The 13,985-nt window shown below is 36.9% G+C and overlaps 1 protein-coding gene across 1 annotated transcript in view; it reads left to right on the top strand.

Annotated features, from left to right (window-relative positions):
- The first annotated feature begins 5,482 nt into the window (after positions 1-5,482).
- sez6l (seizure related 6 homolog (mouse)-like) overlaps positions 5,483-13,985 on the top strand; it is a 49,758-nt gene continuing 41,255 nt past the window's right edge. The window contains exon 1 of the mRNA XM_065262523.1: positions 5,483-5,755. Coding sequence (XP_065118595.1) covers positions 5,674-5,755 — 82 coding nt within the window. The 5' untranslated portion in view covers positions 5,483-5,673. The remainder of the gene's footprint in view (positions 5,756-13,985) is intronic.

Genomic DNA, 13,985 nt, shown 5'->3' with positions numbered 1-13,985 from the left:
GCAATTAAAGTCATGGCAGGTTAATAATGATCCTACCTGGAAAAAAACACTTCCACTTTATAATCGACTCTGAATCCAATAGAATTAAATAGGCTCATAATAATTGCGCATACAAAATCTGCTGACTTTTATATCTTTTAACCAGCGAGACAGTTTAAGGTGTTTGTGATGTCGATTATTTTCTTAAATTATTTACATTCATTTAGTTAGATGTTACATAAAGTTAAAAATAAAGGTTCTTGAACGTTTCTTTTTTTTCAAGCTCAATGTTCTATAAAGAAACACTGGAAAAAATTCTTATTATTTTAAGAACCACAAAGGTTCCTTGGGGAACAAAGAATGGCTCTTGTGTAATAAACAACAACTTTTAAATAGGCCTACCTTTCATGAATGAAGGGCTTGATAACAATAAGATTTTGAGTCAAAAATATATTTTAGGACTGTCAAAAGATTAATCGCAATTAATTGCATACAAAATAAAAGTTTGTTTTTTCATAATAAAAAAACATGCACTCGTGTCAAATTTTATTTGATAATATAAATACACACACACATGCATGTATGCATTAAGAAACATTTATATGTATATATATTTATTTAGATTTTGATATATTTTATTTTATATATTAATGTAAAATCATATACATAAATAACATTTTTTACATGTCTTAAATGCGTGTGTGTGTGTGTGTGTGTGTGTGTGTTTAAATATACATAATAATACACAATACACACGCAAATATATTATCCAAACACAAACTTTTATTTTGTATGCGATTAATCGCGATTAATCTTTTGGCAGCCCTAATATATTTCAAAACTGTTTCGATTATTTGTGTAAATCTAAAATTTAAATATATTAATAGTGAATCTCATTTTTCATGTGTTGTGTATGTGGCTTGCGTACCCTATTATCACAATTCATATATGCAGCCAAAGATTTTACTAATTGAGTTCTACATTGTTTACAAGGACATAAAATTCCTTATAAATCTTTTTTCTTAACCACATTGATATATTTATTTACATTTAAATGCACATGAACTGACTGAATTTGTTTGAAATTGGGCATATAGTAAATGATGACATAAAAGTTTAACAAAAATAATTTTCACAAAAGAATGCAATTAATCACACACAAAAAAAAAAAAAAAATTATCAATTGACAGCATAAATTATTCTTATTTTATTAAAGCTTATGGTGTGTAAGTACACTCTCAAAAAGAAAATTTTTTGGTTTCTCAAAGAACATTTATGCTCCAAATATGGCTGGGTTCTTTTTATACCCATGCTGGGTTAAAATTGACCCAATGCTATAAACCATGATTGCGTAACAAAAACCCAACATTGGGCCATTTTTAACCCAGCATGGGTAAAAAAGAACCCAGACATTTTTCAAGCGTATAGGACTTCTTTAAGTTCTCCTATGGCATTGTAAAGCACCTTTATTTTTGAGAGTGTATCTTTTTTTGTGCAATAATGGTGTTGAGGTTCAATAGCATTTTCAAGCCAAGACCATAATTGACCATACTTTGTCTAAACAGAAGAAAAAAAAACACTTAAATAGTCACTATATTGACAAACTTACCCCATCTACACTGTCAGAAAAAAATTGTCAAAATATGCACAGCTGTCATTGGTATCTCAAAGATACATATTGGTACCAAATGGTACATATTAGGACTTTTTTGAAGGGTACTGTTTGATTCACAAATGTCAAAGATCTTTGTAGTTTAGAGGGCCCTCAAATCAACTTTCCCTTATGAATATTGCTTATTTTTCAAACACTTTTTTATACTTGTAGTTGCTAAGTTTGTTTTTCTATTTCATACAAGAACCTCCACAGTCCCATGGCCGTACGCTCATATCAGTCGTGTGATGTATTATTAACAGGCCTCTGTGCACCCGGATCGCTCAGCCTGCGGATTACAGAACACTGAGAACACGGGCTGGTAGTTTGACCGGCTTCTCTCGGGGTTCTCCGCCAGCCCCTCACCACCATCAAAGACCATGAGTCTGCGGATAAAAGAGAGCAAAGGAGGGGTAGAAAACAGCATGACTGCGGAAAGGACAAAGAGACTGTGATATTATGAGGTGTGGGGAAGATGGGTAAATCCATATTAGATATATATGATACGTATCGACAGCGGAAAGCGTGGGCCGCCGCTGGTACATTTTTTATAAAATTTTATTATTTTCTTTGTTCTGCACACCTGAGAAGCCAAATGCTTTGTAAATACAATTGACCACATGGGAGCTACATGCACGCATAATCATAATATTCACTCCTGACAGGAGAGATTTAGAGCGAGTGTAGGAGGTCTGAAGTGATTCCTCTGTGTGTGTGGGCTCTGTTCTCCACAGAGAAACACTCACACACAAGCAAAAGAAGTTAGGGAGCATAAATGAGCATTGTTTGGTTATATTAATGGTGAATAGGATCTATTCTGGCCTCTCCAGTGAAACCAAATGGTAACAAATCCATTTAATGAACATTACAGCTTTGTATTAAAATCAACCTTATACAATGTAGTGCTGTTGATTTATAGCCTTATTTTTCTGAGGTTTAATTACACAGAATGAATGAATGTATTTTATAAAATGTCATAAAACTTGGGCCCCCCGGGAGGCCACGGTCCCCAGTTTGAGAACCACTGGTCGATTTGAAGTAATAGGCTTAAAATGGCAAATAAAAATAGATTTCAAAAAGTGTTAGCACTGGAAACCATCAAGATGGTTTATCAGGAAATCCTCCAAAATACACTGCTAACTCACATTTATCAGTGTTTGTTCTGGTATGATGCCAATTCTTTACCAAACAATTCTTCATAAATCAAATTCTGACATATTTTTGTATGAATATTTTAAATGGGTTGTCATTTCATTCTGAATTCATGTAAACATTTCTTATTTAATTGTTTCTGAAATGCTCCGATGGTGCTGAAACTAAAATAAAAATGAGTTTCCTGCCCCTGGGGACATTTCCACACCGCATTAGCTGCGAAATACCTGTTTCAGCATTTCCCAATAAACGAAGCATATTGCGGATTTGCTCGTTTGGTGACATTTCTGTGTGGATTTGTGGCGACCGGCTGATAAATGTCCAGAAAATGAAGACAGTGTGGAAGATTGAGGCTGTAGAGAAATGGGAGATAATCCTCAGACCTCATCGGATCTAATTAAGATTTTCTCAAGAAACGTGAAAGATCAGTCAGGAATGTCAGTCACTTCAAAATTGAGTAAAACTGGATTTTGTTGTGCTTTTTCTTACATCCATCTGTAATGAAAGATGAAGCATGTGTGAGGTTCCCGTTTTACCGTTCTGCAACAAATTTACTTAATGCAGAAAACAACCATCGTACATGCCTTTATCTATGCTTTGTGTTGTTTAATAAGAAACACAACAGAATCATTACATTCAGCAGTTGACTTTTATCTATTGTCAATGCAGCGAACGCGGATTCAGTACAGAGCAATGAGCCGTGAATTTGCCATGTGTCACCCCACATTACTTGATACGCTGGAGAAAATGCTGGGATGTTTCAAACCATGGTTCGGTCAAATATGGACAAACCCAACTGTTGGTTTAAACAACCAGGTTTTTTAAGCCTAACCCTTACAAAGCCAAATAACCAGACCATCCATTCATATAAAAATATTCTGTGTTGATCTTAAAATGTCCCTTTTTTGTTGTCTTATACAAGTTTGGGCCTTTATGAACAGACCTGTTTTAATAGAGCTGAATTCTCATAAGTGTTTACACATACAGAGAAGTAATTAACCGAGATTACCACGTAGCAGCTTGATCCAGCCAACAAGCATTTGTTTTCTTCTCAGGCCATTTGATTGAAAAATAAAAGAAACATCCCATATCACAAAGAGAGCTGGAGATCTTTATAAGGTTTCTGTCCACATTCATCTCTGTCGTGATGATCTCTCTCAGAAAGAAAGCATGAACAGAGGACATCTGTTTGAAATAGCTCTGTCATCTCAGACTTTTTTGAGGTCTATCTCATTTCTTTGTGCAGGCCAAGACTCTTTTTAGCCAGAGATGAGAGGACTGTGATTGGACTGTGAATTCTTTTGGCTAGTGAAATGAAAGGCCATGATGGTATAATACAAGTTTTGCAATGGATTTTGAAAAATAATTAGAAAATGTGATTTGAAAAAGTGTTAAAGATTTTTGCACTTCACAGTTCGCCTGCGCATCCAGTCTTAATGATTAATGGTACGAACTTGGCTGGCTGTGTTCGAAGGGAGCTCTAAACCTGAGCTCTGAACCTTCAGAAAAGCAAACCTGAGGCCGGGGCTCGAGCCCCAAGTTCAACCCCACCTGCAACAGAACTGCAGAAGGAGAAAAAAGAGCATTGAATGTGGAGATGGGGAGGAGGAGGGATGCCGGAAGAATTGCAACTAAAAAGCAGAGGCTGTATATACGCTCATAAAGATGATTGACAGGCCTGAATGTTTAGGCTCCTCCTGAACCTACATTCATAACAACATGTATTTTTATCCTTCAGAATCATGAACAATATTTTTTTTAAACTAGGCCTATCTCTATTCCTAACCAAATTCTAACCATAACTGTAAGCCTATAATAATGATTCTGGTTTTGTGGGATTTTTTTTATTAACTGTATAAAAGAATACACTGGATTTACTTAAAAATATAGTGCATTATTACTTAAACAATGGATGCAAAAATAAAGCACTATATTTTTAAGTAAATCCAACCTTTATTTTTTTTCAGTGTTTGAAGTAATTTTACTTCGCAAGACCCTTGCAATAATTTTCAAACGGTCGATAGAAAGAGAAAAAAATGTTTTAAATTCAAACGGCGCCACGCAGACCGATCGGCGTATAAAATTAAAGTACCGCGAGAGCGATTCCCGAAGTATACTAGTATTCTGCTCTCGCGATACTTTGGTGTCATAAACCGTTCTGCGCAAAGCCGTTTATAGTCGAAGTCCAGCTGCTATCCATAACTTTGGGCTCGTTTTGTTTGGTAGATTTTATTCTTCGTCCCGTGTTTTTGTCACTCCTCTGCATTAGGCAAATGAGTTTGAACGTTAAGCACTCTTGACCGCTGTCAATCTCACAATCCACCTGCAAAGCGTGGCGCTCGCTTCATTTACCCCAGAAGCCGCGGGAAGTTCGTGGCAATCGTGGCAGTGACTAAAGACGTTTCAAAGGTCTGCGTATCTATCTATCTATCTATCTATCTATCTATCTATCTATCTATCTATCTATCTATCTATCTATCTATCTATCTATCTATCTATCTATCTATCTATCTATCTATCATCTAATGGAAACTGTAACAGAAATCCTCCACACAGCATCAGCAACTTTTACACTCGCGTACACCCAAACCACAAGGAAAGAGAGAAAGAGAGAGAGAGAGAGAGAGAGAGAGAGAGAGAGAGAGAGAGAGAGAGAGAGAGAGAGAGAGAAGGAGGGGTGGGTGAGTGAGTGAACGGGAAGACACACTGCGGAGTTCAGCAGAGAAGAGATGAAGAGAGCTGGAGACACAGACCAAACCACATAGCTGTAAACACACACGGACTCAGACTCACTGAGTTCAACATCTGTCACTCAACGAGCTCTGCCGTGGACTTTAACACCACATCTGTGATTATTTTGGGCTGGACCCCCAATTTGACTGTGTGTAAACATGCTGGGAGTTGAAAGTGATGCACTGTTCGTTGGATTGATGCTTTGGATGGGAACGCTTTGTGGACAGATCGCAACCCAAGGTAACGTGAATGATTGCTTACATTGCGCGCTGATGCCCTTGTGATGTAATGAATGGACACTGTCGTGTGTCCTCGGACCCCCTCTGAAAACTTTAACGCCGTCATTGACTTTTATTAAAATCACATGAATTGTGCAGAAAACATACCGGGAGACTTGTGGGCAACATAAGTGAGTTGCGACATGAGGTTGTCAGAGAGATGGGTTGAGATAGACGTGGTTTGATCAATGAGGTGCATGCATGTGTGCTGAAATTGTTTTGAGGACAAAAGTGGGGCAGATATAGAAACGTGGTTGCGCGAGTCTGGTGCATAATAACGCTGCGGGATTCCTTTGCGTGTCAGCTGGATGCGATTTATAACGTAGTACATGTATAAATGTAAAGCATACAATGCATAAAGATGTAAAATATTGTTAATCACACATAAAGCATCTGTATGACACACGCATCATTTTCTATTGACTCTGTTTAACTAAATGAAAAGTGCATATGATTAAACGCAGCACTGGTTTATTGAATCCTATTGTGCGTCCTTATCCATCCGTAAGCGCGCTTCATTTACAGCGTTATTATTTTGTTTGTGCCGATTCATCATCGTCATCCAGCAGTGCTTGTAAACCATGAGCACACAAACAGAAAAAAAACAGTTTTATTTCAGTAAGTGTACCCCCAATAAGATCTGGTGCTCCTCTGACCTACTGTGTAAATTTGTTGCTGTTGCATTATTAATACATTCGCATGTAGAATCAAATGACTTTGTTGGTTCATCCGCTGAATGTTTTTTTTTTTGTGTGTAGCTCGTTAATCACTTGCTGTGTAAATTTAGCTCAGCTCCACCACGCGTGGGCAACACCACTCATCTTTAACCGGGACACGCGAGAGTGAATGTCTCTCCTTAAGAAAACACATCATTCAGTTTACGCAGTTTTTATTAATAACAACGTATTTCTATTGTTGTAAAGCAACAAAGGGTTGTTTTTTTAGATCTGAAAATAATTTTGACTCTACGGCTTTAAAAAACAACCATTTACAGTATTTACAGCACTGAGGTGGTATCATACAATTAAAGTTAAAATATGAGAGTCATATTTTAATTTACCACTTATATCAATAATTTTATGAGAAAATGTGTTTTATATTAGTTTAGTCATTTTTAGGTCATTTCTCCGTTAATTTGTGGGTCTACTTTTCTTGGTGGATGAACTGCTGGAATTCTATGTCATGTCCGTGTCTGGTATCCTTGCGCATATTACCGAATTTATCAGATTTTTATGTTTGTCAGGTGAAGAGTTTTAGGACCAGTAAATACCTTCACACAGGTCAGATTGTTAAGATATTTTTTTACAGTAGTTTTAAAGGGACAATAAGTAAGATTTACCCCGTCTAGTGGTGAAATTGTATTTTGCATTCAAACGAATAGTGCTCTCTAGCACCTCGCCTTTCCAAATGCGTGTTGCAACTACGGTAGCAATTGTGTAATCACTGATCTCCTTGTAATCACTGATCTCCTTGTCCGTTTCAGCTGGTTCACGTGTTGTGAATGAAAACGCGTTGTGGAAACGCGTTGGTAGGCTAGTGCTTTTTGTCCCTCTCTGCTTTTATAGTTTATCAGTAGGGCGGAACGACATGAAAGCCTCCTTGGACTTACTTGTTCAATGTAAGTAAAGAGACGAAATTCTAAGCTTACAAAGAAAAGTCGGATCACTGGCAGAGGTCATTTGACACCAACAAGGACATATTTATGAATAAAGACATTGATTTTGACTATTAAAACACTTAAAACCCTACTTACTGTCCCTTTAAGGTAACTCACTTTTAGTTGTAGGTACATACTTTTGAAACGGTATCCTGGTTTCAGTTACAGATTTGCGCAATACATTTGCTGGATTTTCTAAATGTCGATAAAAACTTTTCCGAATGTGGGGTTTCCATTCATATGTGAAGCAAGTGTTTTCAAAATTAGCAAAAAATGTAAAACACTCAAATGCGAATTAGGTACGCTCCATCAATGTGTTCGTACGAATAATATTGGTGATATAGGTAACCTAGTAACCAACCATAAATAAAGCAAGGCGCGCTTAGAAAATGGAGACAGGGCTGCATTTAGTTAAGATTGGGAAAGTTATGTACTAGCAGTGCAGCTTGTAATTACCAAACTGAATGCTGTGCACAGAAGAAGACTTCATAACAGGGGCATCGAGCCCTATATATGCTAAAGACACTAGGCTTGTTCGGAAAAACCGACAGGTGAATGACGTCAAGCTAAAATTTCTTGCTTTTCGAGAAATCATACGGAGAAATCTAATTTTGCCCCGCTCTCCGAGTACTTTGACGTCATCCGCCCGTCAGGAAACTTATCAAAAAGTATGGGGAAGCTTGTTGACGCTTTGGCCGCTTTGAAGTCTGTGTCACCATGGAATGTTAACGAAAAATAAAAAGTCGAAAAAATCGTTTTGTTCACATTTGGTCTGGAAAAAAAGAATAATTGGCTAAATGATACATCATGCAGTCCTACTGGCAAGACACAGACACATTTGAGTATCTATCAGTACTAGTTAAAAATATTATAAATGATCAGAAAAACTCACCGGGGGACACCAGCTTTTTTATCCCATGCCTCGTTCTTTTGTAACTGGTCCCTATATGAAAATAATGTCATATCATATGATAAGAAACCTAGCAACAGCAATGATCATTTTCTCCTGATTTTTTGGTAGGAACTAGGTGTGGGCGATAAACCGGTAGACATGATTAACCAGTAGAAATTTGCAACTGGTAGAGATTTTGAACTATCGTCTCTAGCAAGGTTACAATTTTGGCCCATCCCTAGTAAAAACATAAGTTTACATCGTATGTTTCTCCGGAATCAACCAGCGAAGAATGTCTAGGCTATAATCCGATTGGTTGCTGGAGTTTTGCTGCTGCTTGCCGCTGAACCGTGCATAGCTCATCACCATAAAGTTGAGCTTCTTTCAACTTTCTGATTAACGCTCTGGTCGCTCAAAACGATGGATTTGACCCTCCTTGCAGCTGAGAGAAGCCAGCTTCCATTGTAAATGAATGACTTCCTGTAACTTTGGAAGTTTGAGTTGGCGGCGGTGTACAGTAACATCATCTGATCCAGTAGACGGTCAGTAACGTGGGTTTAATGTTCGCTATGTCAGAATTTATTCGGCAAATGCGTTTACATCTCCCATTATTCGCATTTACTCTTTTTCACATTTCAAGTCAAAAACCACCTCAAGCAAGCGAAAAACTTGTTTGCAAATTAAGGGATTCCATCACTCGTTTTTGCCGCGATACTTCAAAATGCACATAAAATTATGGTGATGGAAACATGGCTAATGTCATTCCAGAATCCAGACATCACCATCATGGTGATAGATGTTGGTAGATGTAAGTACATTGCAGCTACAGCACTAGAACATAGCAATAGTATGTGATTTTGCATCTTTAAAGGATGATCATGTGTTACATATGTCAGGTGACCATTGCAGTTTTGCAATATTTTTCTTTTCTTTTGTTATATTGCCTGAAAAATACCATAATGTAAGCTTAAAAACTTTTTTTGTGATATATGGGAGTTGTCGTGGAATTGTATTTTCAATTCGCAGTTTCAATTTGAAGGGTAATGAAAACACTGCTAGTGTGTGTTGTAGTGTTTAAAGGTGCAGTGTGTAATATTTATTAGGATTTCTTGACAGAAATGCAAAAAAATATAAAAAACTATATTTTCAGGGGTGTATAATGAACCGTTATGTTTTTATTACCTGAGAATGAGACGTTTTTATCTACATACACAGAGGGTCCCATTACGTGGAAGTCGCCATTTTGTGCCGCTATGTTTCTACAGAAGCCCTTAACGGACAAACGTTTTTTACTAAGTTGTCTCCGACGATGACGTGTCTTTCCAGGGCGGCTACCGTAGCTTCTCTATGCGTTTCAAAAGCGAGGGGTAAGCAGTGGACTGAGCCGTTGGTTGCAATTCGCAACCTTACCACTAGATGCCGCAAAAATTTACACACTGCACCTTTAACACCTTTGCCTTACTTCCATGTTGCAATTCTGCATTCCATTAAATCTCTGACTTGACCAAAAATGACACACAAAAAACAAAATACCAGTGCTATTATTGGTTTTGCAAATCGAAAGTCAACTCATTTCTAGATTTTCAAACAAGTTTTTAAGTTTTTTAAGTGGCAACGTTTTTGTTTTAGTAGAAAAATAGGCTGCAGCAAAGATGTTGTTGACTCTACAATTACTTTATTTTTACAATAAATTTTTAGTGTCGATAGATATTAACATGTATTGAACTACTTACAGTGGATTTAACAAACAATAACTGAGTTCTTGTTTTGGTACATTGAGCACAGTTTGTACAGTTAGAGGGAATGTGTCAGATTTTATTTACAGCTGGTTGTATAATAGTTGGATGTCTTCCATGGTGTATACCACACTAATGGTTATTCGCCTCAAAACCTTAAGAAAGAAAATGAATTTATTAAGACCATGAAGATTATTACATTTTACCAAGAGTGTAGGAATAATTTCGGAGTGAACTTGACAACTTTGACCTTTAATGATCAATGGTCAATCACATTTTGTGAAATGCTTGGAAACATATTCTCTCTCTGTCTTTGTCTCTCTCTTTCTCTCTCCAGTGATTTTCTTATAACACCCTAATCTAATATATACATTTAAACAAATGCTGTTATCTGTTGTTGGGCAAACATAAGAATGGAGAGTTTGAAAGTAATCTCCCAGATGCATAATTGGTTGAAAGCAGTAACACGGGGCACGTGCTGTTTAATGCAAGCTCACTGACATTCTATAGGGTCTGACAGTAGGGCAGCTTGCATAATATTTGATATCCTGTGGCTCTTTACGGCGGGTTGACACAGTCTCTGCGTGTTTAGTGGATCTTGGAAAGAGCTTTCCATTGTAGTTCCCTCCAAACCAGAGATCTACGGTTGATGCCCCGGGGGTTTGCTGATGGGAGAGACACTGACAGCTTTAGACCACAACTCAACTCAGCATCTCTGCATCTTCTCTCTCCATCCTCAGCCGCTCACATCGTCACATAGTGGATTCTCTTAGTTGCTGTGAATTTCTGAAGTGTTTGTGCTAAGCTCAGTAGGGTCCCACATCACAGATGTGACAGGATTTAAAGCTGTGAGGGAAGGACTGAGAAGGAAAGTGTGGCCCAGCCTTTAGTGGTTTTACCTTTAGAAGGACAGCTTGCCTTTTGCAAAGATTGATTGAGCATCATTCTGGTTACAGAGCTTTATATCTCACCCTCCACAGATTGGCTGATTGAAAAAAAAATCTGTGAAATAATTACAGTATTACTGCAGCGGTTTGCCAGTAACTTACTGTAGATTTAAATCTATGTTATTTACTGGCAACAGTTTGTCAAAGTTAAATTAAGTTAAATGAACATTAAACATGAACATGAAGTCTCATGCAAAGCAGTCTAGGAACCAAAATTTGAAATGAAAATGGTTGATGAAGATTTCCGGTTCCAAAATGCTTTACATGAGGCTGTTATTTTATTGTTTTATTCTGTAAAGACAAAGACTTGTTAATGTTTAATGTAGGGCTGTAACAATTAATCGTGCATATGTGCGTTTTCTCAATTAATGAATTTTAATGAATTACGGTAAAATCCCGGCACATCCCAAAGCCAGGGGGCGCTCTCGTGCAGAAACTTCCTGTGTGCCACAGAAGAAGTAGCATTACAAACGATATTCCAGGAAATGTCTATAGGGATATTTATTTTGCTGTTCTTCAAATTGTTTCAGGTATTTTCATGATAATAAAGAATATTTTGAATGATTTTGTTTAACGAGTGTAGATTTTTAAATGCACGTTATAAACTACTCCGACTCATAATGATTTGAGATTGATAAGGAGTTCCGACTGACCAAATGCCGTAGTATACGCACAAGCTGTGCATGAAACACAGATTGATTCAAAATCGATTCTGAATCGTTTTCAGTAGCATTTTTAATGGGACAGGCAATTAATCGTTGCAGCCCTAATGTTCATTTAACTTTGAACAAACTATTGCCAGTAAATAACATAAATTTGAATCTACAGTAAGTTACTGGCAAACAGATGCATAGCTACAGTATTTTTACAGTGTTGGGTTAGTGTTAAAAAAGGTGTGTATGCACTGTAAAAAATACTTTGCTGCCTTAAAATTTTTTGTTGAATCAACTCGGATTTACAAGTCATTTCAACTTACTATAATTTATCTTGACAAGAAATAAGTTGTTACAACTACAGGTGAGTTGTTATAACTTATAAAATTAAGTTGAATTTTCTCAACTATATTTTATAAGTTGTGACAACTCATCTCTGTTGACATGACTTGTAAATCTGAGTCGATTTACAAAAAATTTTAAGGCAGCAAAGTATTTTTTACAGTGTGTGGAGAACCCAAAAGAAATGATTTAGCATTAATAAATACAGACTAAGACCTTTAGTTGTTTCAGATGAAAGTTGATGAACATTTATGTGTAAACATTCTGACACATAAGTTTCACAGCGAAGCATCTGTTGTCCCATAGTGTTAATATGATCAGAAAAATGATGTAAAAATGATCAGACAGCACTAAGGAAGGAGAAAACTAGCACTGACTGACCTTACCGGCAGAATAAATGCCCCAAAAATATGAATAGACAAAAGAGGGTCAATGTTTTTAGACTGCACACAGGACAATTTAGTAAAGTTTTTAGAGATTTAAAAGACAAACTTTTTCTCGGTTTCTCATAATCACTTCTTAACCATGTAGAGATCCAATGGTGAGTTTCCTGCTCTTGAATAAACACAGATTTAGATCATCAGACCTTTGCCTGACATTCATGATAAATCTCAGCCTCCAAATATGACGATGTTTGTTTCGACCAGATGGAATGGTTTCTACAAAGCATGCACCATCTGTCAGGCTTGTGACACCTCAATTTCCGTGGCGCATTTCACATGCTTAATTTTTCAGATTTTCTTTGCTTCCAAGCGGAGGCGGACAGGTTGCATGTTTTCAAACGTCCCAGCCTATCCTTTGATTCGAGAGCTCTGCAGAAGTGACTCTCGTTTAGCATGTCTAGATGAGGTGAAAAATGCAGTCAAAGCACCGCCGTCACCTCATCCCCAATCTATGCGGTGACATTTGAGTGCCGCGTGTTTGCCTTAACGCTTTAGCTCAATGTTTTACACACCTTCAGCTGTCGGGTTCGTTCCATCCTGAGCTTAGAAGAGCTGTCAGCCGTTAATGCAGATGGACAATCTCAGCAGGTAGAAGGAGTCGATTCTGTACAGAAACGGCATTTTATAGCTATTATGTAAATTACTTTTTTAGTGCGTGCAGACAGCGTTAAAATGGAACTCTGAATTAAAGTAATTTCAGACTTTTCGATGAAATTATTTTTGATAAGGTTGTGCTACTGCTGATTACATAAATGGGAAATAATTTCATGAAATGTGACAGAATAGATTTAATGGTAATAGCTTGGTGCCGATATACATTGGTAAAAAATTTCACACTATTCATGTATAAATTGCAAAGCATAGTGAATATCCAATTGGAATCCATGTGCCAAAGTGAATGGTCAAATTCGCTTCCCCTTTATGTCTTAAGAGTACTGTAAAATGTAACTAAAATGGTGACAGCAAGTTAAAAAGGTGTGGAAAGAGAAGTGGTAGTGGATGATGAATTAGTTTCTAAAAATCTGTGAGGGGATGGTTTGGTTTTTTAAAAACTATTTGAGTTCAAAACAATCAGTTACCATGTTTTGTTTGGGAGGGGGAGGCAAGAGAAAATCACCTTTTTACTTAATCTAGTCTAGAGCCTTATATTTTAATATATAACTTAAAATATCAATGTATATATCACTTGTCGATATAAAGATATTAGGGGTCTAAATTGGACATCTCTTCACACTGTGATATTGATTCTGATGTTGGCCAGTACCTGAAAAAAATCTGTAAAACGATTTTGATTAAATTCGGTTCAGGGGTATATCAATCAATTTATCAATATTTAGACAAAGTCGGTCAGCATACAAAAAGTTTTCTGCATCTGTTTATACGCGGATATGGTTTATTTTTACCCTATTTGGAAGGGTCATGAATAATAATGTTTAGCTCTGCTCTGATTGCTCTGCTCTGAGGCTCATGTCAGTAGCTCATGTTAGTAAACATTTAACATGTTTGTTATTAATTTAATGTG

Source organism: Paramisgurnus dabryanus, chromosome 10 (genome assembly GCF_030506205.2).
Source record: "Paramisgurnus dabryanus chromosome 10, PD_genome_1.1, whole genome shotgun sequence".
Taxonomy (NCBI): Eukaryota; Metazoa; Chordata; class Actinopteri; order Cypriniformes; family Cobitidae; genus Paramisgurnus; species Paramisgurnus dabryanus.
This window is presented reverse-complemented; position numbering and strand designations above follow the sequence as displayed.